We start from the raw sequence: 27891 nt of genomic DNA, 5'->3' as shown, positions 1-27891 counted from the left end.
GCGCTCAGTATGCATGTATTTTAAAGATACTCCTCTATTTCTGATTTCATGTCCCGAAAATTGGTTTATTGTGTGGTTTGGGGGGTTGTTTTTATTATTTCTTTTTTTTTTTTTTTAATGATTTTATTTTCCTGTCCTGGCTAGTTACAGATTCTAATAATATATATATTATATATATTTTATATATGATAGATATAAAAATATATTTTTAGATCCCATGTGTACATTTCAAAGGTGTGCCGCCGTACCTTGCCTATGCAGCTATGCATCAGGATTTGTCCAAGGAATTAACACTCAAAGGCAGCATTAATGCTCATTAATGCTAGATAGTCGCTGTTTATTGTATGAGCAGTTTGCCAGGAAGTCATCACTAGCGGGCTGCAGCCTGGATCACCAGGAAACCTCTCTGGATTTTCTCGCAGGAACAACAGAAGCAAGAGGAGGGCTAGATGAATTATTCTGCTGTGCTACAGCTTGTGGGCCACAGGCTGGGCATTTATCCGTCTGCAGATAATTTTCAAGATCCTAAACCCTTTGTTGCAGCAAGAGGTAATACATACTAACTATTTAATGTAGTTTACAAACAGTCTAAACATTGCCTTTCATGTAAAAATGTTTGGGAAGATTTACTGTAATTTAGAAAACTTGGGTTGTATGAAAAGCATGGTGCAAATACTCTTGGAGATCCTTGTGTACAGGTAGAAAACTAATGTTTAGGTTATTGCCGCTTATGTGCAATATATTAATGAAAATTAAAAATATTTTTTTTCCCTTGATTATTCTGCAAGTTTTGAACAAAGTATTGCAATATATTTTTCTGTTTCTTAACAGGTTTTTCTTCTCCAAGGATAAAGCCATGGCTGAAATGAGTAATAGTAACTTCAGTAAAACAACCAGTATTCAGCAAGCAATAGCTTCTTGTTGTGGAGCTATAATTACATCATTATTTGGTAAGGCTTATTAAGCTTGCCACAGAGAGAATCTTTGCAAAGTGATTACTCTTCAGTTCAATTCAGCAAGACGTCTGCATATATGTGGTTTATAAACTTCTGCTAATATGTTCAATAAGGGTGGTTTTAGATAGTTTTCTCATAATTCTTTTGTATTTTAACAAACATGGTGGTTGACTGAAATCTTTCCTGTCCTTGATAATTGTTAACTATTTCTGAAAATAACAGTAATTTTAACTCTTTAATTCTATGTCTTTTGGTGTAGTAATTTATTGCCTGGTTTCTGAAAGAAACAAAATAATAACAAAAATGGTTTTCCATACCTTCTGCTGTTTAAAAAATAGATTTTAAATAAAGGTTTACTTTACAGTACAAAATGAATCCTGCAAGACATGCCACTGTGAAAGGTCCTCTTCACGTTACCACTTCAGTAGTAAGATCAATTTATTTGCTGAGGTGTCCTATACTGTCAAAGCATTTTGTTGTTTGTTTGTTTGTTTTCCCTAAGCAGTTTTAAGGGTAGCTTTCTGATAGTCTTTCAAAATTCTGGACAACCTGGATTACCCCACCCCCCACCCCAAACCTTCCAAATTTTTTATGAAATAGGATTTTACCTAGGACCTTGTCAAATTTTTAGTCTTTTTTATTCTGTCATTATACAATGTGTCCAGTGATGCTAAGCAAATAAAACACATGCTAGAGTATTTGACCCAGCCTCCAGCTGCTGCTTAATAAAGTTGTAGATCCTGTGTTATATATGTCAACTGTATAGATATTTTTGATACCTTACAGACTCAGGTGGCACTAGCTGATTGTACATAGGTAGCCCTGAGTCAGTGTAATCAGGAGAGGCTGAAGAGTGGTCCAGCTGACAAGCCACTGCAGTGTTCAATATCTCTGCCTGTAAAAAAATTCACGTTCTGGAGGGAAATCAATAAAATGTTCACTAAAGCTTCATTTCCTTTTCGATAGCTCTAAAGTTTTGGATCTTCTCTACACAGAGGAAAGAGAATCACGAATTTAATATTTTTCCTTTGAATATTACTATTAAAATCAGATTAACAAAAAAGAATGAACATATGAAAAGTTTTTTGTAAAATTACTGTAAAAAATAAAAAGCCGTAATATTTTTTCCTACCATCACAGGACATATGGTATAATGACAATAAAATGCTTGAGGCCAAAACCTTATCTTACATGCCTTGTGGTACACCACTTACAAAGCATTACCAGTAGAGCATAATAGCACAACTTTTAACACTTTCATACACGATGACACAATGGCTTTTTGAAGAGCTTTTTGTATCTCTAACATTTGTTGTCAGTGCAACTGTTAGCAAATTAGAAAAGATTTATTTGGTCACTTGCAAACACAGGATATATATGTAGTTGTTATTTGTTTGTTTGTTTGTTTGTTTGTTTCTGGCTGATTACCTTGTAAAACAGTTCTCTTTTTTTTTTTTTTTGTAGAAGAAGTTCATGATGAGACATTTGTAGCTTCTTTTCAGAGTATACAAGGTTTCTAAATGGCTCCTTTGTTTCATTTTAGTAACTCCTCTTGATGTTGTCAAAACTCAACTGCAAGCCCAAAGCAATCCATTCCCCAAAGGTAAATTAAAACGTGCTGTAATTGAGGACACACGTCAATCTTTGCTGTTACACTTACCTGATAATTATCAAAATGTTGAGCAGCAGAATGGCTTTATTTGTTTCCAATAGTTACATTTGTTTCTTCAGAGTCAGTGAGGGGAAAAAAAAGAAAAACAAACAAACAAACAAAAAAAAACACAATACTAAAATTGTTAAAGAAAAAATGTGCCACTGAAAGTGGCAAAACAGTGATAGTGGAAACTATCCCATAAATATATATCATTTAAAATAGGCTATATTTTCTCTCTTCCTCAGTACCTCAGTATTCTCATTGTGGAAGAAATGTACAATTACTACTCAACTGAGAAAAAAAAAAAAAGCTATTACTAAATAACTAATATTTCATCAGAGGGCTAATATGATCATGATGCTATATCAAAGTTCCTCTCCTCCAAAATCCAAAGAGATTTGAAAAAGAGTAGTGAATCTTACCGAAGTCACTTGTCGCCTAGGTTCTTGATAGATTAATACATTGTGTACTCAAGGATATGCCAATGATTCCTACTATTTAATTGTAATTAACAGATGACATTAAAAAGGAAAGGAGATGACTTCTGTGGAAGTTCCATGTTGTATGTGGAGATGAATATTTGCAGTCACTCTTGACATAAACTGGGAAAAATACTTGTGTCTTCTATCCTGGTTCTTTAGTAAATTCTAAATTCTTCAAAAGTTTGAAAATGTGATGTAGGACTCAAAGTAGGTTTTGTAATGTCGATAGTGTTTTATCAAACATTCAAAGGACATGATGTAGAAGAAATCAAAAACAAGTAGAGAGGATGATCTGGGACAAATACATTATTATCTAAGTTTATCTACCTCCACCCATAACATGGATGCAGAGAACGCTTAATAAAACATTTGAAAATCAAAAAGATATTTACATAGTTACATACAACAGTGCTATTCAGGATGCATGTCACTGTTGCTGCACTGCTGTTTTTAGTCTTCAGCAGATGGTAGCGTAACATAAACTTGTCTCCTTCTGTTAGTGAGGGCAGTTCCATTTAGTCTGGCACTCTGAGAAGTATATTTGTTTTCTCCTTTCTTTTACCTAGTTCATTGACATTGACTTTCCAAAGTCATTTTGTCCCTGTTTGTCTAACCAGAAATAAATCTATCTTGCTACTATATCTAATTTGGAATTGCTGCTGAGTGAGAACAATCTGACAATTATTAACTGTATTCTTATACACCACTTCATTAGGAAAGTGTTTTGTATACTCCAGTGGCCTTATGGATCATATATGTGTGTGTGAGAGCGGGGACAGCAAAGGCTGGTATAGGAAAAATGGACATTTCAAAGGGACATTGGTAAGAACGATTCATATTTATATAAAATTGCACATTGTAAACATTTTCTAAATGGCATAATGTAAATTTATTTATTTATTTATTTTAAGTTTTGGTAGAACCTTTTATCGTTTGAGACGGTATTCATGCAGTTACGCTGTGTAGTTTGGATAGTGATTAATGATACCTTCATGAAAATACAAATTCTGTTCATAAGACATATAAGAGAGCAGCTGCACAGCATTCCTCATATAGTACTCTCTCTTCGTTTTATTTTCCCCACTTGAACTATATTGCTGGTAGTTGCTGATTGCAGGTACTGATTGTCTCTACCTGTTTATGTCTCTTCTGTCTGTAGACCTCCCAGTATGCTCTTGAAATGAACGAACGATGCAGATAGTTTTTTAAAGTTAAGTTCATGTGTCAGATTCTGGACCCAATGTAACTTGTAGGACTAGGACTTACCCAGACACCTGAAGCAGAACTGATGTCAGAGATGTTGATTCTGCCTCATTAATCAACATTTTGTTTGACTATGCAATTAAATTACATGTGATCAAGGATTTTTCAGAATTAAATATTTGAGAAGAATGAAATGTTTGTGAAATGTCTCCTTGAATGGTTTTACAGTGTTAATATTTTTTAATTAATAACTTGCCTGAAGCTTTCAATTAACTTTACTGTATAATTTTTAGAAAACAGCTTAGTTTTCTCACTGACATTATTATATGCCCAGTTTTGCTGTGACAAGGTAATTCATGAAGAATGACTGTCATATCACTGGACTTCCTTTCATCAAAAATAAATAAATAAATAAATAAATAAATAATGAGACCTGACCAATTGTGCAGTAAAAAAAAATGTTGTGGACATTGTCGTTTGCCAATGCTGGAACTATAAAAAAGTTCTGCTGTATTTGCCTGTGCAATTAATAAGGTACATAAATATGCTGCACAGGCACTGGATTTAGTTGCATTCTTTCTCCAGTCTTTTATCTGTATCTTTCTGGATTGTATATTTGTTGATTTTCTGTTTATAATTTATTTATATTTCATTTATGGTTTATTTGTATTTATTTATATACATTTTATATATTTACAATTATTTTTATATATTATATGTTAATATTTAGCATATGTTTGATACTAACTGATACAAAATAAACAGAGAAAACAAGATACTAGTATGCCTTTTTCGGTCTTTTTTTTTTTTTTTTTTGTCTAAAATGTATTTTTTGTCAAATTGTGTTAAGACCTTTGGGGTATCTCAAAGCTCCATTTTTTCAAGTCAGGCTTGATAAATTGTGTCTTTGTTTTCACAATGCTCAGCTGATCTGTCCGTCAAGGCTGTCTCCTCTAAAGCTCTTTGCCTTTTTCTTTCTTTGAGTCCAATTCATAGTGCTTTTGTGGCCTGTCAGCTCTGTATCTTCTGAGGCCCTGTGATAAGGGCATACTGAGCATATTCTACTCCATCAAATCTCAGTTTCTTCCCCCAAAAAAGTTTAAGAATATTAGGTATCCTAATATTTGGAAGTTTGTCTTTTGAAGATGATTTCAATTAAATGTCTTTCAAAGTTCAGTGTTCCTCTGCTGTCAGTGGACTGGGAAATGTATGGGACAGCTCTGATAATAGTTGTAAGCTTCCAGATATATTGCATAGCATGTATATTTTGAAAATATTTTGTCACCTTGTCAGAGAAAGCAAGTGTTGAAGAATCAGGAAAAGTGAATTTCTATTTCATACCTAGAAATTTTGTTATTTATTTTAAAAATACTCTAGTTGACTGGTTTGGAGGAGTTTCCATACGTTGTTGCCGTGCTGTATTTGTTCTGAAAACAGCCTATTCACAGGGCTGTCAGTTACCAACAAAAACTTGCTGCTTTGGCTCTGTAAAATTTGAAGGAAGTTCGTAATTTCAAGCACAAATATTTCTGTTCACTTCAGTGGAACCATTTGTATAATTAAATTTGATGGCTAGCACAAGAAATTACAAAATTATGATCTTAGAATGATAAGCAATTTTAGAAATGTATTTTTAATAAAAGCTTTGCAGCTAATTATTGTTCTTTGCCTGGTTATATTTTTAGGATGCATTTGTAAAAATTATTAAAATAGAAGGAATTAAATCACTGTGGAGTGGACTTCCACCAACACTGTAAGTTGAATTTTATTTTTATTTTTGATAACAATTTATGGATTGTATTGTCAAAGTTTACTTCATTTTTAGACCAATAAGTGATTTTAAGACTTCGGTAAACATTTGAAGACAGTATAATCTCTGCCAGTTCTTGAAATTTCTCCTGGAAACCTCTTTGATGTATTCCCAGTACTTAAACAGGGACATCAGTCTTTTCATTCTGCCTTTTAGAAGTGGTATCCTTACTGTAACTATCCCCTTGACAGCATTAGCGAATCACAGGATCGAACACAATTGTCAGAGAATGTTAGACTTTGATAGATATTTGTTATCCTAGACTGTTACTGATGATCTGCAATGAGCAACACAGCTGTTTCCACAGACACTCCAGTCTTGTACCTCATTACCCTTACTTACATTTTTTTAAACACCTACCTTGAAGCTTCTTCCAAAAAACTGTATTTTTTTTTCTTTTTTTTTTTTCTGTCCAACTTTGCCATGGAAAATACTTTTCTCTCTACACGAGCAATTTACATATTTAAATATTATCAAGTCTCCACATGACCTTTTTAGGATAAACAGCCTCAATCTGTTTTGTGTTTTATTATTATAGTAATAATGTAACTAAGACCTCTATAATTATGTCCTGCTCCATGAGTGATCCAAGAAAGTGGCCAAATGTAACGTGTATTAAAATTGCATCTTGTAAGACACTAAGTGTTACATAACAGCCATCCTGTTCCAAGTCACAGAACCTAGTGGAACACATTGGCACACTTTTTATTAAATCATAAGTGTTGATTAAGATAGAGAAAATACTCTTCCACTTGTTAAATGAATAAAAATGTAAGGTTAGTGACTACCTCCACAAGGTTTGTTTGCTTCCTATTCAGATCTTTCAATTTCTTTCCTTTATTGAAACAGTTCTGAAGCTGACATGGAATAAATTTTGGCAGATAATCCACCGTCATTTTACTTATTTTTTTCCTAATAATGTGAAAAACTAGAAAACTAGGAAGACTAGGAAATTTGTGAATTTGAAACTGTAAGCTAGAGGCAGTGAATCAAAGCTATGTGATTCTGATTCTGTGATTCTGTGAATTAATGCTTTTTCTTTATACATAACAGCTCACGGCTAAAAATTTGATTTCTTCTTTTTTCAGCAAAATATCTACACAAGATGGCGGACTTTAAGCTCCTGCTTTCTTTGTACTAATTTAAATTCCTTCTTTTTTACTTTAGAATAATAGCACTTCCTACCACAGTTATCTATTTTACCTGCTATGACCAACTGAGTGAAGCTCTGAAGTCCAGACTAGGAAAGGATAATGACCACATTCCAACAGTTGCAGGTTCCTTAAGCAGATGTAAGTACCCATCTGTTTAAAGAAAAAAATGAAATAAAATACCTGTATGCTCTTTTCTCTTTCTTCTTCTCCTTCTCTTTCTCTTTCTCTTTCTTTTTCTTCTTTCCCTTTCCCTTGAGAAAATTTGCTGTGGCTGTAAATAAGGGAAAATATTACATAGAGCTGAGCATAGGAAAGAACACTCCAATTTACCATAGTTTTTTGGATAACATAGGACTCTCATATGGAATGGTGTGATTTATTTTTGCTATTATAGTTTCACAACATTTATAATCCATTCAAAATTTTACATCTTTGGATATTTTACCTAAGATGGTTTAATTTAAGACAGTTCAGTGGTGAATCTAATATCAAACAATTATTTTCTATAGTCGAAGCTGCACAGGTAATTACAAGGAAAATGACAATTGGACTCGTATTGGTTTTATTTTTACTGAATTTGCTTTTATATTTTCTTACTTTCATTTATGCTTTTGTCCATCTATTGTAAAAGTAGCTTGGGTCTTTTTCGGCTTTCTTAGAAACCTCTGACGGTGTAGTTCCTCATTCTACTTGTGACAGCTGTGAGAGCAACTGGTAGAATAACAACTGTTATGCTGTGGACCTTGACTGGCTTGGGCCTTTGTGAACCTCCTGAGGTTCAACAAGGCCAAGTGCAACGTCCTGCACCTGGGAGAGGGCAATCCCAAGCACAAATACAGGCTGGCTGGAGGATGGATTGAGAGCTGCTCTAAGGAGAAGGACCTGGAGGTGTTGGTGGATGAGAAGCTCAACATGAGAAGAGAAAGCTCCAGGGAGACATTACAATGGCCTGCCAGTACCTAAAGGGGGCCTACAGGAAAGATGGGGAGGGACTCTTTGTCAGGGGGTGTACTGACAGGACAAGGAGTAATGACTAAAAGAGGGTAGGCTTAGATTAGATATAAGGAAGAAATTCTTAACTCAGAGTGTGGTGAGGCAGTGGCACAGGCTGCCCAGAGAAGCTGTGGATGCCCCATCCCTGGAGGTGTCCAAGGCCAGGCTGGATGGGGCTTTGGGCAACCTGGTCTGGTGGGAGGTGCCCCTGCCCATGGCAGGGCGTTGGAACTGGGTGATCTGTAACATCCCTTCCAACCCAAACCATTCCATGGTTCTATGATCCTATGAATCAAATATATAAAGCAATGTGAAACCTGACTTTCTAATGTTCAGGAAATGTTAATAGTAAATCTCAATTTTTAAACAGCCCACATTTATCTCATTTTCAGTTGGTTCAGTTACTGTAGTGAGCCCCCTGGAGCTGATCAGAACTAGAATGCAGTATCGGAAGTTGTCCTACAAGCAACTGCACATGTGCATCAGCAGTAAAGTGGCTAGAGATGGGTGGCTTTCCCTGTGGAGAGGCTGGAGTTCTACTGTTCTGAGAGATGTGCCTTTCTCAGGTGGGGTTTATTTCAGGTGCAACATTGTGTTACGTAAGACATGTCTATTCATGATTACTTTAAAACTTTTTCTATTTTTTTTATGTAATTTTAATGGCTGTCTTTAAGAAGGACTGAGATTTAAGTGTTATCATTTTAGTGTTTTTTCTATTTTTTCGTGTGTGTGTTTGTGAATGCCAGATGGGGTTCTTTGCTACTTTCCTTTTATCTATTTTCAGACTCTTTCTTCTCATCTTTAGCTTATGTAATGACCATTTTTAAAGACTTTCAGTAGGATTTTTTTTCTATTGTAGGTATAGTAGCTGTTTCCTTATAGAGGGACATGCCGCATCTATGTGTTCTGATCCTTGATCCTGAAAACATGTACAAATACAGGGTGATACACTAGTGTATTCAGGCATTTTTGTTACCAAGATGAATTAGTTCGTATAACTGCTCCAAAACAAGATGAAGCTAGAGCACAACTTGCTAGTGAAGCTTCAAAGCTGAAAGTCTAAAAGAAAAAGTCTGATCCAGAGCAAAGCTAGTCTTAAACTATTCTTTAAGATAACTGGAACAGGGGAGATAGTGGTTTCTCCCATATTGTTAAAGCTCTCTTGCCTCCGGACCTACAGAGGTAACTGGACAGGACTGCTTAAGGACAGTGTTCCCAGCTGTTAATGTCAGTGGTGAGAACCCTTCCATGTCAGAACACTTGTGGATCATCAAGCATCAATTGTTTTTGAAGCAATTTCCGTCCCTTGGATAGTATCAGGAATAACAACTTTGAACACCTTGTGTTGGCCCAAAAAAACTCTTCAAACCCATTTTTGGAGGCAGAAAACCCTTGAAAGATTTGTCCTGATATCTTTATTCTCTTTTGTTCTCTTATCTCATTCGTAAAATAATCCTATGTCTAATTTAATTGGAGCTTTAAACAGTCTGATGGAGCACTCCTCCGTTTGAACTCTTACGGGATTAGAGTACATTTAGATGCAGACCTCGAGAAAATCTTAAATTGGCTGTGAACAAAGTAACTACATGATGAGTGGGGTTGATTAGGATATTTAGTTAAAAAGGATGCTTAACTTAGCTCTGTTAACTAACTGCTATTTCAGCTGTTTTGTTTTCAGAATGAATAATACCCTGTTTTCTTTTGCTTTGTGACCTGTAGGAGTTTGAAAAATGAGCTTAGACTGCATTTCCTGCTAAAGGATTGTGGTCCCTGGTGGGACTTAATTTAACCTTTTGTCATAGGCAAGGCTTCTGAACCTTTGGCAACATGCTTTCTCTAAGGCTTAGATAACAGAATTCAGAATGCATCTGAGGCTTTTGCCTAAAGGGCTTCCTGTTCAATACTTATTTGTAATTTACTTGTTTTCCCTGTCTGCCAAGTGCATCATTCCTTTAGGCTCTTCTGCTAGGCTTCAAAAGGGAACTCTAAAATCCTTCATCTAATTCCTGTTGTTTGAATTCAAGTAGAAACTCTTGTTCTCTTACTGATTTTTGTCTGTATCAGCATGCCAGGAGCCAGTCATCTTTCCCTTTACTACTTTTAACAGAATGGAAAGAGCACTACAGTGGTGTGTGTGTGTTCTTTACTCTCTCCGGATTCTTACATCCATGCCTGCTGTCCTTCCAGCACTCCAAAACCTCTCCACTGATTTTAAGTCAATCTCCATGCTGCTTTGGCATTCACTTAAAGCCAGCAGGCACTTGTCTGTGCCCAATCCTATGTAGGCCCTAGTGGGATGCTGGAGAGGCAGAGGCACATGTTAACATGCAGCTACTGCCTTATAGGTTAAGGATTATCATTAAAGAGCCAGGAATGAGCAAGCAATTTGGTGCATGAGGGAAGGAAAATGGATTTTGTTTTAACACCAAAATTAAATGCCACAAAACTCTGATGATATAAAACTATACGTGTTTAATGATTAATGCCATTTCAAAATATATTTTCTAATCTTTTTTTTTCTTATAAGTACTCTCTATGCAGTTAAGATAAGTCCCCTTACTACTTTCAGTCATAGCACTTTGAGTGATATACCAACAGCATGACGGCTTCTCGTGTTTTTACAGCACAGCCTGTGCCTTTGCTGCAGTTTGCTGAAGTTAGCTTTTTCAAGAGGAATTAAAGCCGGTGTAACAATTTCTATTAAGAAAGCAGCTGCTCTGTGAAAACACTCAGGTAGCACAGAATGACCATACCAACAGCACAGCATAATTAGAACCCCACCGTGTTACTAGCCCAAGTGTGGATGATATGCTTCAAGAAGGTTCCCGGGACAGCTAGCTGACTAAATAAAACTTAAGCTGTGAATGTCCATACGCACAAGAATTGGGTTAACAATAATAGTTGAGTCATTCTTTAAGCAATGTTGCAGAGAACATAAACGTGAAGTGTATGTAGGGAAGGGAATCTTGCAGGTGCTCAAAGTTTTGGATTTTCACAATTTATACTAAATTAGGGTTACATACATTTCACTAGCAGGTTTTCCTCAAACCCTTCTGAGATACCACTTACATTTACTTTTGCAAAACATTAGAGACTTGTGGTTTCCACAGCAAGAAAACACTTTGATATTTCTCTGCTGCCACCACCTACAGAACTCGGTGCTGAACAAGGCACAGCCATCTTTCATCTGCAACTGTCATTTGTAGCATTTATTTAACCAACTGCCACAAGGAATCACTCTGTAGTTCAGCTCAGTAGCATCTGCATTCTAACTAAAACTCATCAAAGTAGAAAGAGTGCAGTTTATTTCAGCAGAACAGAAACAGATGTTATTCCTAGAAGTTGCTCCTCAGAATGCCTCTGTGAGGACTTTCAAAGGCAAGCCTCCCCTCAGTGATTCCAGAGAGCAAAATCATATTTCCTGCTTGTGCCAGAATGAAATGCTATACTCTGTCTCAAGAGTATGAGACAGCCCTGAGGAACCTTTCATTTTGTATGAAACACATTTTTGTAGAATTAGTGAAAGCTATGAAATGTGTAAAATATCCCTGAATACATAGGAAATAATCAGAAACCTACATGTCGATTCATATTAAATCACATTTACGAAAAACTGTTATATGAGTTTTGCAGTGCTTGTGTTAGATTGTATTAAGGTAGGAGTTACTTTATGGGAATGACAAAATGATTAAGGTAATTTGAATCATATGAAGAAATTTGGAATATGTGTATATTCCAAAGGGAATTCCGTGAGGGGAGCTGGGTGGGCTATCAATGGATAGTAACAGAGAACACTTTTAGTTTGTTTTCAGCTTTTGTTTCTCTTTGCCCCTGTTGTCACAGTAGAATTCGTGCATCTTCAGTTGATAGAAGAATTGTACTGAATTTCTGTGTTTGAGATACCAATGTGTTGTAATGCAAGGTTTGTTTGTTCGTTTGTTTTATAACCATAGCAATGTACTGGTGTAATTATGAACGCTTCAAGAAGATGATATGCAAGAATCTTGGTGCACACGAACCAACATTTTTTATTGCTTTTACTTCCGGGGCAGCATCTGGCTCTGTAAGTGTCTTTTTGTTTCTAGTTCTACTCTTATTATTGTTGCTGATAAGCTATTTATAGTTGGTATGGTTTTGCATGGTTCTCTCAGACACTATGTTTGTTTCAGTATACATCTATTTTAAACACACATGGCCTGGCATTCAAGCTGATTAAGTATATCTGAATAATTTACAATGTTCTGGAATACAAGACTTCAATAATATCAGGTGCTCAGAATAACAAATCTAGTTTTAACTTGTGTACAGTTTAATGTAATTTTAATTAGTTTTTAATTGCTGGTGCTATAACATTAAAACTATAATTCTTTTTTTTCTTAATAGATTGCAGCTGCCATAACTCTGCCATTTGATGTAGTGAAAACACATAGGCAGACTGAACTTTGGGAGAGTGAGACCTTAAAAAGTAAGGTGCTGCTAATTACATTGTTACACAGCTCTTTTAAACTGTCTTCCAACCATGTTTCTTGTTGAACACCCATATTTCTCTTTAGTTCAAATTACTCAGCAATTTCTGTAGAACTGTATAATAATAATACTTGTGTTCAATACATTCAGTGAAGCTGGTTCTCTTAGCAATGGTAAAGAAGAAAAAAATAAAACATAATGTTTGGGTGTATGGACTTTTGATAGGAATTTTAAATATTTCTCTTCTAAAATTTATCTAAAAATCTATTACTAGGCCTTTTTTCTTTTCCAAATTGGAACACCTTATCAGATAATTTTTAATTCCTAGGATAAACACAATGTCTTATTAATGACAGAGAGCAGGGAAAAGATGCGAGTAGAGTACAACGTATGTTAATATGGTGGTATAAAATACAAACACAAAAATCTATTTTTTTTATTATAGTTAGGCAGACCAATTGCAAATTTATATACATTTAAGTAAGTTATTTATAAATAGGGAAAAAATTCATTTTTTAAAATAACATTCATATCATCAGTGCTCTATTGAAAAAGAGTTTTGAGTAGATTAAAATAATTGAAAAAATATTTTCAGATTCATTACCAGTCAGTGATAGAAAATAAAAATAGTACTGTAACTCTTATGAGTGGTTTATTTCAGAACAATATTCTTCATTAGTTAAACTACAGAGAGAAAATTCTCTGCTCACGTTCTGTATATTTTACCTTCTTTTTGTGTGATTTCAAATAAACTACTTTTGAGGGCATTTTAGTGACTACTACAGCTTTAAAAGGATTTTTTTTATGTGTTTAGTAGAGCACCACTACATTTTCTAGCAATTCAAGTTGTATCTAAAAATTTTTTTTCCATTGTTTGAGGCCTGAAACAGAGAGGACTTTCCAATAATGTGAAAATATATTAGGTTCTGGCTTTAAGATTAAATAACCTTAAAAAGACTGAGTAACCAAACATTAGTTTCTGCTTAGAAACTATTTTAAAGGCCCTAGTTCAGAAAGATGTCATGAAAACTTCATGTTCACATTTTAACATAAGGTTTCATTCTCTTGGGTAATTTTTTTTTTCTGGTGTACTTCTTGAAAGACACGTTTCTTTTGCAGAACTGTCAAAGACCAATAAATAAAAATTGTTCCTGTGTTTCACTTTTTCCCTTGTGCTGATGAATGTAAGAATTCATTGGTAATACCGCTTTGAATCACAGGTAGCTGCCAAATATTTATTAGGCTGATATTAACTAGATATGTTTTAAATTTCAGTGTGGTTAGCTATAATTTGTACTAGTTAAGTTCTTTCCAAATCCAGTTGTTAGAGTTGGATGCTGACTACATATTGTTATCTACATATTGTTTCTTTATGGCCGCAAAAACATTTTGCAGCATTCTATGAAACCATTTTAACTTTCATCTAGGGAAAAAAAAGAAAGAAAGAAAAAAAACTTTATATTACAGATCAATGAAAAATAACGTGCACAGTGAAATAGCACAAAAAATCCCCCCCTTTAAAACAGTTGCATATGTCTACAGTGCAGTGGTATTGCTGCAGTCAGGTTCCTTGGTATCTGGATTAGCTCTACAAGGCCACTGCAATCCACCTCTTATAGACCTTTACTTTCTTAAATAAAATTTTGTTGAGATTTTATTTTTGTAAACTTAGATGTAAAACGTAGTGTGCTAGGCTTAATTACTATACTCATTCTTAGGATTTATTCTTATTATATTAATTCTCAAAACTTACCTTTAGATCAGTTTACCATAAAAGGTAAACTGTTTAAAAAACATATTTAAAAATCTGGATGACAATGCTCTTTTAGCTGCACGTATAAAGGGACGTGGAGAGGGACTGGCTCATGTGAAACCTAGGTGACTTTTCTCAGCACTGCCAGTTACTCTAGAAAGGGATATTGTCTCTGTTTGTATATTTTACCCTAGGCATTAGTACATTTTTTTTCCATGTCATGCTATTTTAACTTGAATATTATAGGAATTATTATACTGTATGAATTTAAGATCCTGTATAAATAGTATGGATAAAATTAACATAAGATAAATTAAACCTAATCACTACATCTGTATTGACTGTCTCTGATTTTTAAAAATATTTTTCTTTGGATTCTATGCGTTATTTAATTCGTTGTTTTGTTGTACTATGTTGAGTTCCACAGAGTGCATCAACCTGGGCAGTTATGAGGAAAATTGTCGCTAAAAATGGGATTGCTGGATTATTTGCTGGTAAAAACTTTTGACATCTTTCTAAAAAAAAAAAAAAAAAACAAAAAAAAAAACAACAGACTAGAGAGATAGCATTTTAATTAACAAGTCATTGCTAGATGCTAACATGCACAAAATATATAATGTTTCCTTCTCTGTGAACACTGTCAGTTATGGAATAGATTGTGTACATAAAGCAACAGACATGCATAGCCACAGAGAATTTTGTGCCTGTCTTCCCCCATTTCAGGATGCAGGACTTCTTGAACCTCTTCTTGTCCCACCTGAGAGGTCAGTAGCCTCTGCTTGCCCCAGGCAAGCAGCAAGTTTGTACCGCTGCTTGCGGCAGGACACAGAGAATGCCCCTGGGGCCACCTCATCTGAACAAGAGCAAACCAGCCCTGCAGGTCAGGCTGCCCCACCTCTGTGGGGAGACAAAAGGGGAAGGGACACCATGCACCTGCATCAGGCAGGCCACCCAGGATGGCAGAGGTGAGGGCGGAGTATTCTGACAGTGGTAATGCCTCTGTCAGTAACGTTGGTACGTTGAGGAAAGCAGACACACAGAATCCCAGTTCTACAGTGCTGTACTCTGGAATTATTACATTACGACCACTAAATGGTACTAGTGATCGAGTCTGAAAACAAATGAGAATGAATGCTTTCTTTTCTGAGCAGGTATTGTTCCACGGCTGTTTAAAGTTGCTCCTGCCTGTGCCATAATGATCAGCACATATGAACACGGGAAGTCTTTCTTTAGTCATTTAAATGAAAAATCAAACCAACATCCTTAATTCTCCTTCATCCGACTGTGAGAAGTCAAAACATATAGTGAAACTTCTGCCAGATCTGAATCAGTCAAGGCATCTTTCTTCCACTACATTTGGTACCTAAATGCAACTTTATTTTTTAACTGTTTCACAAGGGATAAGTTCACTCCCTCCCTTCCCCCCTTAAGACTAAGAAAAATACATGATCTGGAAACTGTCATTGAAAATGCTGTGACTTCTTTTGCACTAGAGAGAAGAAAAAAAGAGGTGTTTTGACAGTTCCTCAGTGATGATTAAAAGGGGAAAAAATAATCCTGGCCAGAATGATGAAGAGTAACAACTGCCACTGTTAATTTTCAATCTGATTAAATATTTTGCTGGATACTTAAAACAATGTTTAGAAAATATTTAGGTCTCCATTGTATGAGTTGATTATCCTGCCATAAGAAGGGCGATACAGAATGAATTCAATAAATGCTCACTTATTCTTGCTTAATACCTGTTTAATTTTGTGTATGTTTATTTGAAGCTCTGTATTTTGTGTAACTGCATACTTTGGAGTCTTCTCAGATTCATTTAAAACAGAAAATGCTTTCGGTCAAATTGGAAAAAAATACACGGTGCCTATTAGAAACCCAGAGAGCATGGTGAATACGCTGACAGGTGCTGCATTGGCCTCTTAGTTTAAGATGATATTCTTAGCGTGTGCACATACTAGGAAATTGAAGCACACGCAGGCACTGAAGCCAGGTGCCTGTACAGGTGTTTGGGAGGAATGCTGCCTCGCATGTTTGCGATCCATGACAGCTTGCATATTTCACAAAGCTTTAAGACAGAGACAGGCTCCATTCCCCCATATGCCATTTGCCTGGGGTCACCTGGTTTTGAAGACCAAGTTTGCTGGTATAAACACAGGTGGTTCTATGCCTGTTTGACTCAAGTGTATATCCACCTGAAGGCAGGGACACATTTAGTTTGCTACTACACCAGGCAAGGGCTCTGGCTAGGGTGCATAGCACACACAGCGTGTGAAATGTTGCATCTCTTTTGCGAGTAAGCACTTATGGAATCAAAACTTCCTGCCGCCTCCACGCCCCCCTCCCTTCTTTCAATAGAAGTGCTTGATATTTATTTTATTTACTTTTTGCATATTTCTATGTGCTTTACCCAAGAAATGGATGTCAGTCGTACTCTGTTATGAAGAAGGTATCCCAGGTTGTGTTTGGCCTTCATGAAAATTCAGCACACACTGAAAAATGCTTGAGTAGTAAAGACATTAGGTACAAAGTTTACAGCATATGATGCAGGCACGAGGTACTGCCATAGGAGATATTTTACACTGTTCCCTCCTTGTGACTTCCAAAGTACTTTTAGGCCTTCTTTTGAGTTTCTAGTAGAAGAGAAAGGAAGCAGTAACAGCAGATTTTGGACCACAGAGTGAAATACAGCAACCAAGTCTCCCTGTTTTCCAAGAAGAGAATTTGCTGCAAGCCCACTAGTACTGTAATTTGCCAAGTCTTCTTTTGTTTGATTAAAACAGAGACAAAAACTAGTAATTAGCGATGATACAAAATGTTTAATTTACATGCAACATTTATGGAACGTCAAGGCAACAAAACATACAGTTTTGGCATTTTTTCTTTTTTCTTCTTTTTCTGAAAAATGATTCATGTTTAGAACTGAGAAAGACACACACAACTGATTTCCCATGCACAAAGCGACACCCAGAACCTCACAGTGGTGTCAGACTACATAAAAGACTTCAGTTAAATGACACATGAATTTCACACCAGTAGCTCCAAGAAAAGAGCCATCAGCTAACATGACTAAAGATCATGATAATAGCCCCCTCCAAAATACTGATGAAGTGGGAGAAGTGTTTAACAGCAAACAAGACTGATTAAATCACTACACCTTGATGTAGGATGTTAACTTGTGGAATCCACATTCCCTCATTGTATTTGTAGTAAAAATGCAACTCTAACTTACAAATTAGTATTTAATAACGTTACTCAACTGCCATGAGAGAACATGTACTTAATGTAATAACCAAAGAACAGTTACATGAAGTAATGTACATTCTGACAGTGTATGAAAGGACTTAATAGAGTTTATTACAGAGAAATTAACTGAGTGGGTTCACGAGGGCTTGAAAGACAAGGCCTGTGGAATTTGCTAAGCTGCTTTAAACTTTTCCATTAAAACGGCCTCTGTATTCATTTACCCTGTCATGGATGCAGTAACCTCCAGCACTGTGGACTAGAGTTGAGACGAAGCATCTTGAACCTCATGCAGCTAAATCCAACGGTGCCTTGAGTTCCAGACAGATGAAGCCCCACACTTACAGAGGCTGTATGTTTCCTGCAGTTTTGGTAAAGGTAAGAATGAATTCTCTCTTTCAAGCCCACTCTAAGATGACCAGACCATTGTAGTAGTGCCAAGGTACCATTACAAGAGGCAAATCAACTAAAACCATACAGAGTGTAGTGACATACTGTAAACATCCGAGAGTAAGCAATTAAAAATCTGTCTTGTATTGCAGCTACTCATGTAAACAATTTATGAAACTTCTTTGGCACAAAAAAAGCATTTTCCCTAGCACTTATAAATACAACATACTTACATGCACTTAAGTTTCTTTTAAAAAGTTACTAACCATATTGAGAAGCATTACCTTGATTAGCAAAATTCTTAGATAAAGGATCCATTATATCTTACAAAGAATTAAGAATACAGTTTGCAATTCAAAAATTAATTTGCAAACTTCAAAACCGTAGGGTAATCTGGAAAGTTAGTTTCACTTAAAAAAATGTTGCAGGCTTTTTGTATCTGTAATTTAAATAAATGGCAAATAATTTGAGAAAACTGACTTAAATAAGATTTGCTGTATTACCTAATCAAGGAAAATACCTATTGCACTACTACAGGAATGAGAAAAACCTTTAACATGAGAATACCATCACATTGTCTTTGTTTCCCCTTTTTCACTCTCCTTGGGATCTTGCCAATAAATGTACGATCCAAATTTCCCAAGGTGCTAACCCCACCATCCTTAGTCCCTCTCTTTCTAGCAAGGCCAGTAAGCCAAAAAATTCCTCATAGGGTATTATTTGTAAGCCAGGTCACTCAAAAGCTTGAAATTTAGCGAGTTTCCTCAATATTTACAAATTACTAAGTATGACTGATTTAGATGATCAACTTGTATTTGTTATTCTCATGCAACTTTAAGAATTACTAAGAGTATTTCAGTGTGATTCTTCAGTGTGATTCAGACATCTTGTAAGTGCCATGATGCTAATAAGAATGCAAAATCTAACATTGAATCAACTTGAGAAGAGCTCTTGATAGGTTAAATATGCTATTTGAGGTCCTATGCAACATACACAGATGAAAAGATGGATTTTTAAGTAAAATATTTATTTGCCTACAAAGACTGGCATTAAGGATTCCCTGTGTTTTCTGCAAGAGTTGATATTTAAAGCACTGCAGAGAAGCACTATGGCTATAGTAGGGCCAGGCTGTTAACCACTGCAAGGAGAAACAAAGGTCATGGCAGTTAAGTAGGGGACTGATTTCCAACTGCTTCATTTTAAAAATCAGCCAGAAGTATCAGAGTATATGCCCTGTACCTGACTGAGAGTTTTAAATAATTCAAGACTAAAGCAGAAAATCTGAAAAAGTCCTCTGGCAGAAAAAAAAAAACTTGAATGAAAACTTAAGAGAATTTGTGAATTAAACCGGTAACTGTGAAAAAAATAAATAAAGCAGCTTATTTTTAACTTAGAACTAGCAGTCTCATTGTAAGTCATATTATAGAACATAAACCAAATGCATATAACACAAAGCCCTTCCTGTTCGTGTGCATCTCAAGATGGTGTTAAGCCTGGACTTGTCATCTCTGTTGTGGGACTTGCAAGATATTCACTTGATTTCAGACTTGTTAGAGATTTGTAGCTTGCTACTGAAGTAAGAGAGCCACAAAGGCCAAGCAACGATGGAGTGTCCTCCTTCCCTGTTAGGAAAAACAAGGATTAAGTGAATCATTACAGCACAAGATGACCTGACCACAAACAAAGAGGGAATAGGGAAAAAAAAAAAAAAAAAAAAGACAACTTTCATCTAGACTATTACATGTTCCTGCTTTAGCACATGCATTCATCACAAACGCAGTTATGGAAGAGATGTCATTTATACCTTCCCTATCCATGCAAAACAGAGATTTGCATTACAGGCTGGGCTGGTCAGTCTACATGGTGAATAGAAATTACTAATTCAAGCATTGGCTTTAATTGAGTACATTATAAATGGAAATGATATTACTAATATGGTATTAGTACCAGAGATCTAATTTTGAATCCCTGGAAAGGAGTAGAATTATCTGGAACCAGAATGCAGTTCTTTCACAAAACAAAATGTTTTTGTTCTTGTTAATTTGATGTGCATTACACTCATGACACTGGAAAAAGCCCTGCAGTGTAAGAGTGGCAGTGCAAGCATCTACCCTGTCATCCAAACACTCTTGACAGTAAACAAGAAACATGCTTAAAGGTATAAGTGTGTATCAGACAATTCCTTCCTTCTCAGAATAGCCATTTAAGTTATAATTGAATTTATTAGATGAGCTGGCACAAAATAAAGAAATTGATTATCAATATCTCCATATTTCATCTTCCTGTTTCACCTGCAGAATAAAAATCATCTTAAACTTGAGTTTAAAAGCAAGCAGCTTAAAAAGGTCACAAGCATAAGATTTTACTAACAGGCCAGTCTTACCAGTATAAAGTAACATTTCTTAAAATTGTACCTCCTTTTACTGACAGAAGAGCTTTATTTTTGTCAGGAAGGATGCAAGGAAAAAACAAACAAACAAAAAAAAGCTACCCTTCCATCAAAAAATTAATTATGGAAAAAATAAATGACATGTTATACAGGAGTTCACAAGGTAAGGTTTGGTAGCAGGGGCGGCCTCCGTGAATACAGTCCAGAAGATGCCCCATGTCAGAAAAGGGCCAGTTTCAGATGGCTCCAAAGGGACCCACTGCTGGCCAGAGCTGAGCCATGAGCGATGCTTCTTGGGCCTTCGGGAGAGCAGATTTAAGGAAGGGGAAAAACAAACAAACAAAAAAAACTGATGACATGATAGCAGCTGGGAGAGAGGAGCGAGAACCAGCCATGCAGCCCCAAAGGTCAGTGCAGCAGGAGGGCAGGAGGTGCTCCAGGCACGCAGCAGCAGTTCCCCTGAGGCCTGTGGAGAGGCCCCCGGTGGAGCAGGCTGTCCCCCTGCAGCCCATGGGTCCCACATGGAGCAGATCTCCACGCTGCAGCCCGTGGAGGAGCCCCTGGTGGAGCAGGTGGATGTGGCCTGGAGGAGGCTGCGGCCCATGGAGAGCCCCCGCAGGAGCAGGCCCAGGGCCGGAGCTGCAGCCCGTGGAGAGGAGTCCACGCAGGAGCAGGGGGTCTGGGGGGAGCTGCCACCCGTGGGGGACCCATGCTGGGGCAGTTTGCTCCTGGGGGATGGATCCCGTGCTACGGAGCCATGTGGGAGCAGTTCTTGAGGACCTGCAGCCTGTGGGCGGGAGGGACCCCACGGGGAGCAGGGGCAGAGAGTGACCCTGAAGGAGCGGTGGAGACGAAGCGTCAGGGACTGACTGCAGCCCCCATGCCCCGTTTCCCTGTGCTGCTTGGTGGGAGGACGTAGAAGAGGGTGTACGGGTGGAAGGTGTTTTTATTTATTTATTTGTTTTTAGTTTCTCACTGCTCTAACTTGTTAGCAATAGGTAATAAATTTCTCTAATCTCCCTACACTGAGTCTGTTTTGGCCATGACAATAATTGCTGAGCGATCTCCCTGTCCTTATCTCAACCCTTGAGCCCTTGTCATTGTATTTTCTCCCCCTTTTCCTTTGAGGAGGGGGAGCGAGAGAGCAGTTGTGGTGGAGCCCAGCTGCCCAGCTGAGTAGAACTACTACAGATGTTAAAATATTATTTCTTACAAAACTATATTAAAGCTTAGGTACTGATGGACCTCACTAGTTTAGAAGTGAGCCATTAAGCTGCCTTTAAAGATAGAGTCCTGAAATCAGAACCTAAAATATTACCAGTGTTTTTGCCACACCTTAATTCATGGAAGATTAAAGAGAGCATAAACTTCAAAGGATTAATGCTGCAGAAGAAAAAGTGTTCTAAGTAGATCAGCACAAGATTGCTCTTCATAACAAACATGCTGTTTGTATTTCATTTTCCCCATGCTAACTTGAAACATTTGAATTTTAATACTGTTTATTGTTTTTAACAAGTTCTAAATTTTGCGTGCTTAATATTCTAATAAGAAACTTTGCAGTTATGGCCTTGTATTGTAGAGTCTAAAGCAACTATTTGATTAGATAAAGAAAAATGCTTATAGTATTTTCTGTTCTGTACCCAAAACATTACTATTTCAGAAGTCTTCCAGAATTTTTCTGCTTTTCACAATTGTCCACAAGATGGAGCAGTTACACTTTGACAAGCATACGGATTTTGAAGGGAGTGGTATATTACATTTATGTACTAGCACTGCCCATATCATGTTTTTTGGTTTTGTTTTTAAAACTATATACATTATTAGGCTGCATCTCCACAAATTAATGTTGAAAGCAAGATGTAATAATGACAGTGGTAGTTGCAAATACAGTCCCTTTAAAGTGCCTTTTAAGAAACAGCAGTGGGATTAAGATTTGATTTAGTTAGAGCAGGAAGACGCTTTTCTCAGGTTACATGATGGATAAGGAGGACATGCAACACATTTGAAGCTTAGCCTTAAACATATCACAGAGTCCTGTTTGGGGGTGAGGGGGAGTCTTGAAGAAATGCAGACTTAATTGAAATATAGTACTTAGAGAAACAGAAAAAAAAATGCATAACAACAGAGAAAAGATGTGCTTCAATCTCTCCCTCAGACTGAAAATTCATCTCATGGGGTCTGAAGATCAGAACCATGAAGAATAAAAAAAAAAAAATGAACCCACTGGAATGGCTCTGTACCTTCATTTAACAAGTTTATTCCATCCTGCTTTCCATCTTGTGAGTGGCCTGGATCCAGAGAGGTTTGAGAAAGACTAACATCTGCCGAAAATTGGTCCAGACTTTGAAAACTTTTTCTGTAAAACAAGTGATAAGTTTAAATAATAACACATTTAAAGATCCCACTAGAAATATTTTTCTCAAAAAGCTTTTTTTTTTTTTTTGGGAAATAACTAATGAAAAAATTTATTAATCTTTCTTCACTTAATCAGTCTCTATTTTTTGTGTTTCGCAAAAGACTATTTTTTTTTGTGAAAACACTTTTTTTTGGCCTAATCCAAAGGAAGGAAATTTTTATGTTAAGTGAGAAACACAGAATTTTTCTGCATACTGATCCTTGTACGTTCTAACAGGTATTTCCAATGGAATACATTTAAGAGTATGCTAAGGGAAATACATAATTTTGAGTTTCTCCGATCCTTTAAAGGTGAATCTAAATATTCAACTTACTCATCCCATTGTTGATTGTGCTTTCTATAGAGTAGAGTGTCCAAGGCAACAGCATTGACATCCAGAGCTCCTGGGGAAGGCCACTGATTGGTGAGGTGAGTAGTTAATTCTTGTCTTGATCTCAAGTCATTATTCTTTAGCACAGTCCTGTGAACATAAAAAACAGTAAATCTCAGTCTATTAAAAGCAATTCCTTAAGGAAAGAAAAGCAGGACAAGTAGTCTTGTCCAACTCAAGATTCTACTTCAAGTGACTGACAGACTGCAATTTTCATAACGCATCATAAGCGGTTCACTTTTCCCGGGGGAAGCAACTTAGAAACAGAAAAAGGTGAAATAACATTTTTTCTGCAAAAGCATTAAAAAAAGCAGCAGCATTTTAAAGATGCTTTCTGTCTGCGTGATGGTAATTAACAGACCAACTATTGGAACATAATGCCTTTTTTCCCTCCAATTCTGTGGGCTTTGAAGTGCAACCTGCCTCCTCCCCACCCCCAAATAAGTATTTTGGGGGAATGAACTAAAACCCAGACATGTTAATTGCATTACATGCTTCCAGATAGAATACAACACGTACTTATTCTGCTTTTAATCACCTTACAGTTTTTAGTAGGGTATATTTCTCCATTACTGAAAACACATTAATGGAGGTACCTTGCAATTCAAATCAGTTTTGCTTCTTAGTCTTATGAAGCAAACCAGTTTTCTGAAGTTCTGGAAACTAGGAAACTAATATGCTAACATCAGAAATCATCTACCAAAAATCATACAGAAGCTAGGAGGTACATGGTTCTTTAGGTGCCAAGACAACACCAGCCTTTTTCCAGTAGTATAAGGCAACCTCCAGCCTACTCTTGTGCTGTTGTTTAACATAAGCAATATTATTTTTGTTTCTAATTTACACAAATTCTAAAATCTGTGAAAACCAGGCAACAGTAAATGCTGCTTTACTAGTTTGAAAACCTGTGGCCAGAAGCAAATAGCTAATGTTAAAGTATCTCCATACTGAATGCACTCAGGAGTTCAAAGCCAAATGTCATACTGTTATCTGAAACGCCAAACTGCACAGCGAATTAAAGAAGTATTGATGGCACACATACATTTATATGAATTAAAAGTATTATTTTCAGCAGGTCTATTTTTACAACGCAGTTTTTAATTCTTGCGATACCTGAACCGTTTAGACAAGAACCTCAACAAGGGCACATAATCCCACCCAAAAAAAAACAAAATTCCCCACAAAGCAAGGTAAGACAGTAGTGAGTTCAGTAAGCAATTTCTAGTAACAGTTTCAGAGAGGAGACAGTTACATGGCAATTTTGCAAGAGAAGGCGTTGAAGCACCAGAGTGAACAAAACTATTTTCAGGAAACTTTTCTCAAGATGAATTCCATCTCAAAATGAAATTGTGGATGCCTCATCCATCCTTGGAGGTGTTCAAGACCAGCTTGGACGAGGCCCTAGGCAACCTGATAAAGTGGGCAGCATCCTTGCCTGTGGCAGGGGTTTGGAGAACTAGATGATCTTTAAGGTCCCTTCCAACCCAAGCCATTCTATGGTTCTGTGAAATCCCCCAGCTTTTGTGCAAGTTTTTTGTGCATCAGCTATTCTATCCTGGGATCTCCCTCACGTTTCTGCTCTCTGAGGTGTGTATAGAAAGAAACACTTCCATAACTTGAAGCTCTCCGTAATTTCAAATATCTTTTGTGTTACTCACTTCCCTGCGGTGTTTCCCTAATCCCATGGGGTACCTTGAACATTAAACAGGTCTGTTAAAGGCTTGTTGGCCTGAGGAAACTGAACCACTGACCTGGCAAGTCATTATGAGGTTAGATAGCTAGGCTGCACGACCTCCTGACCCAGAAGGGCTTGCATGCTTTCAGTGACGTTTCCTAACAGGACACCCAGTGTATATTAGCAACAATGAACACAGTAACTAAGCGCAAACTCATACACGTACATGTAAATTCCCATCTGGACAACTCTTATACATTATCACCACACAAATCAGCAGCTATGCTAAGTTACTAAGAAAGACATACGGTGAGTGAGGAGGATAAAAAAACTACACATCTGCAGACAAGCTGCTAATAATAGAATTTTGGTATTTTACGTGACTTTCTATATCAAGGCTTGCTCCACAAATCCTCATGCTATGGTAACCTGAAATTTCATCCTTGCTGCATGGAAAAAAATTCTGAAGCAACGCCTAACCAAACTCTTTCAAGGATTTTAGAGCAATAACATTTAAAGACAGTACCGGGAGTTCACACCTTAAACTGCTCCCCCATGCTCAGGAAGGGAAACAGGCACCATGTGGGATAAAGAAATAACTTCTCCTATTACATTATTTTATATGTAAAAATAACTTTGAATATACAAAATCAATCCAAACACAGTATTCAGCTTTTATAAAATAGCAAGACAGACAATAGGAAGTTTGAGAAAATACTCATAGCAGGTGCTAGTAGTTTCTACCTGTTCTTTCAGCCTTGTAAATTATTTAGTTGTCTGTCCTCTTGCAGCCATTTTTAAAACATCACAAGATTTTAGCTGCAGCAAAGACTTGCTATTGCACAGTTTGCAAACAGCTATTCTTTCAAGATAAACGCAGGCAGTAACAATTCACATACACTAACCAGACTTCTTTCCTGAGTCCAGTATTAAACTGCACAGTTTACATCATTCTCAAACTCCCAGACACCATAAAGCAGTAGTGATACTGCCACAAACTTTCAAAAAGGGGAAGAAACGGAGACAAAAGAGGTTTACCACACAAGTTAAAAAGGAAGGAAATGTGATCACATTTTAGTGAAAACAAGCATGTGAATGTCCAAACAATCGATATGAAAAATGATGCTCTATATTACTGAGTGCTCCCCTACTCTAAAGATTGGTCCGAAGAGGCATTCTGGAAGCCTCAAAAGGCAACGATTTATTTTATCCAAGGCAGAATAAATTTCTACAGTAGAGCTCTGTTCCTCAGAATGCCAGCATTGTAACTGGTGCTGATCAGCTGTAGGTTGCAATACTTTAACAGCTCAAGTAGGGCTTTTCTTCATAATCACAACGAGTGCAATGAGGATTAGAGCATTTCTCCACATGCTTAATGTCAGGCTGTATAACCAAAAGAAGAATATTACTGTTGAAACTTATATATCTGCCAGTATAGCAAAATAAGTTTGCTACATACAAGCTTTCTGAGGAAAAATTAGAATAAAGACTCAAAGCAAAAATAAGAAACAAAGAATTGGTGGAAAGGTACAAAAGGCAAAGAGAGATATTGGTGACATTTATAAATTTCACAAAACATTCAAGAATAAAATGCAGATTTAGCATTTTCTGTAATTTACACACACACACACACACACACACACAGAGGAACTACTGAACTCTCTGGGTCTCAACTGGAATATATTTCAAATCTGTGGCAAAGTGTTATATGCAATATTCTAAATAAAATAATGAAAGCAGGTCTGCAGTAAAACATACTAAACTGGAAAGGCCTATGTACGAACAGATTTTATTCTACCGCCTCAGCTCCAAAGAATGAAACACTGGCAAGAAGTACCTGCTGAAAAGCGGCTGTAGACCAAGCAAGCAAGACTCCACACACAGATTTGTCATAACTTCTACGCATCACTTAAACGGAACAAAATCCCTAAAACATCCTAAGAATAATATTGAAGATCAAACTATACAGCTCTAATTTTATATATAATTCCATAAAATATTTTTCTATTCATAGTGGTTTTGTAGCTGTGATGATTTCAGGATGATGCCAGATAAGGCCTGGATAAGATATGCTAAGCCATTTAACACGGGTAAAAGCAGTATGACTCCGTTTGAACGGAAGGCAGCGTGTGAGATATGGCTTAACAAGGCATCCTGGTGAGACTGTGGATTGCAGAAAGTTTTATGCAGAGTAGGGAGAATGTGTAAAGATAAGGACTCAAAAGAGAGCAGACGGCTTAAACTAATTTATGATATATCACCTAGACTAGACATGAAAAAAATCTTGGCTTTCTGAATGCTTGGGAACTTACTCCCCACATCCACTAAGTGATATCTTATCTACCTACAATCGTTTCCATTCCTTTACAATCATGTTGGCAAAAAGTAGCAGCAGCTCTCTTTTGTGACCTACAGATACAAAATAATTATTTTTCTCCTGCTTTCAACATTTTTGCCCTAAGCAGTCTTTATCCCAACAAATATTTTTTATAAGATACCTTCATATTGTGTTTGAATTTCTGAAAAACATTTAAAAAAATAGCAGGCGGAGAGAAGACATTTCTAATTTTTTTTGGAAGCGATTACTGAACTGCTATTTTTGTACTGAAAGACGGTTAAGTATAAAAAGCCAAGTTCTTCATCCAATGAACTTGCTTTCATCCAGTGAGTAACAGGAGCAGCCAGAATACTAACATCAGGTTTGTACAGCTGCTCACAGAACCATCTCCACATGCTTTTGACTTGCAGTGCTTAAATTGTGTATTTAAGGAGTAGGGAAAAATGAGCAGTGAAATCTTCTTATAGACATCAAGTTAATCAAAGTTGAGGAAATCAGCAAGTAAATATTCTGGAGAGTACCTTACAAAGACAGAGCAAATGAACACTAGTGGAGAAGGATGGTTATTTCATGACTTATGTTTTTGAGATGATTTATT

At 36.6% G+C, this 27891-nt stretch overlaps 2 protein-coding genes across 5 annotated transcripts in view; one reads left to right on the top strand and one right to left on the bottom strand.

Annotated features, from left to right (window-relative positions):
* The first annotated feature begins 239 nt into the window (after positions 1–239).
* Positions 240–16194, top strand: SLC25A40 (solute carrier family 25 member 40). 4 transcript variants are annotated; one of them, XM_040548344.1, is made up of 11 exons: positions 240–549; positions 832–950; positions 2500–2559; positions 3808–3914; positions 5981–6048; positions 7273–7397; positions 8645–8818; positions 12206–12315; positions 12636–12717; positions 14900–14966; positions 15966–16194. In XM_040548344.1, exons 2-10 carry the CDS (start codon positions 857–859, stop codon positions 14938–14940), a joined length of 861 nt encoding a protein of 286 aa, XP_040404278.1. In that variant the 5' UTR covers positions 240–549; positions 832–856; the 3' UTR covers positions 14941–14966; positions 15966–16194. The 4 variants fall into 4 exon arrangements, with proteins under 4 accessions (XP_040404278.1, XP_040404277.1, XP_040404276.1 ...); XM_040548343.1 differs by having other exon boundaries at positions 14892–14966; XM_040548342.1 differs by having other exon boundaries at positions 14892–14966; positions 15624–16194.
* Positions 16195–17365: 1171 nt separating this feature from the next.
* RUNDC3B (RUN domain containing 3B) overlaps positions 17366–27891 on the bottom strand; it is a 52736-nt gene continuing 42210 nt past the window's right edge. The window contains exons 9-11 of the mRNA XM_040548898.1: positions 23224–23370; positions 22735–22850; positions 17366–19727 (exon numbers count right to left, since the gene is read on the bottom strand). Coding sequence (XP_040404832.1) covers positions 19582–19727; positions 22735–22850; positions 23224–23370 — 409 coding nt within the window. The 3' untranslated portion in view covers positions 17366–19581. The remainder of the gene's footprint in view (positions 19728–22734; positions 22851–23223; positions 23371–27891) is intronic.

The sequence above is a fragment of the Cygnus olor genome, chromosome 2 (genome assembly GCF_009769625.2).
Source record: "Cygnus olor isolate bCygOlo1 chromosome 2, bCygOlo1.pri.v2, whole genome shotgun sequence".
Classification (NCBI taxonomy): Eukaryota; Metazoa; Chordata; class Aves; order Anseriformes; family Anatidae; genus Cygnus; species Cygnus olor.
This window is presented reverse-complemented; position numbering and strand designations above follow the sequence as displayed.

What these genes read in the sequence shown, in the direction of transcription:
- SLC25A40 (XM_040548342.1), top strand. Translation starts at nt 857, where the DNA reads ATGGCTGAAATGAGTAATAGTAACTTCAGTAAAACAACCAGTATTCAG. An exon ending in TATAATTACATCATTATTTG is followed by an intron (nt 951 to 2,499) that starts GTAAGGCTTATT and finishes GTTTCATTTTAG; the next exon opens with TAACTCCTCTTGATGTTGTC. An exon ending in TGCAGGTTCCTTAAGCAGAT is followed by an intron (nt 7,398 to 8,644) that starts GTAAGTACCCAT and finishes TCTCATTTTCAG; the next exon opens with TTGGTTCAGTTACTGTAGTG.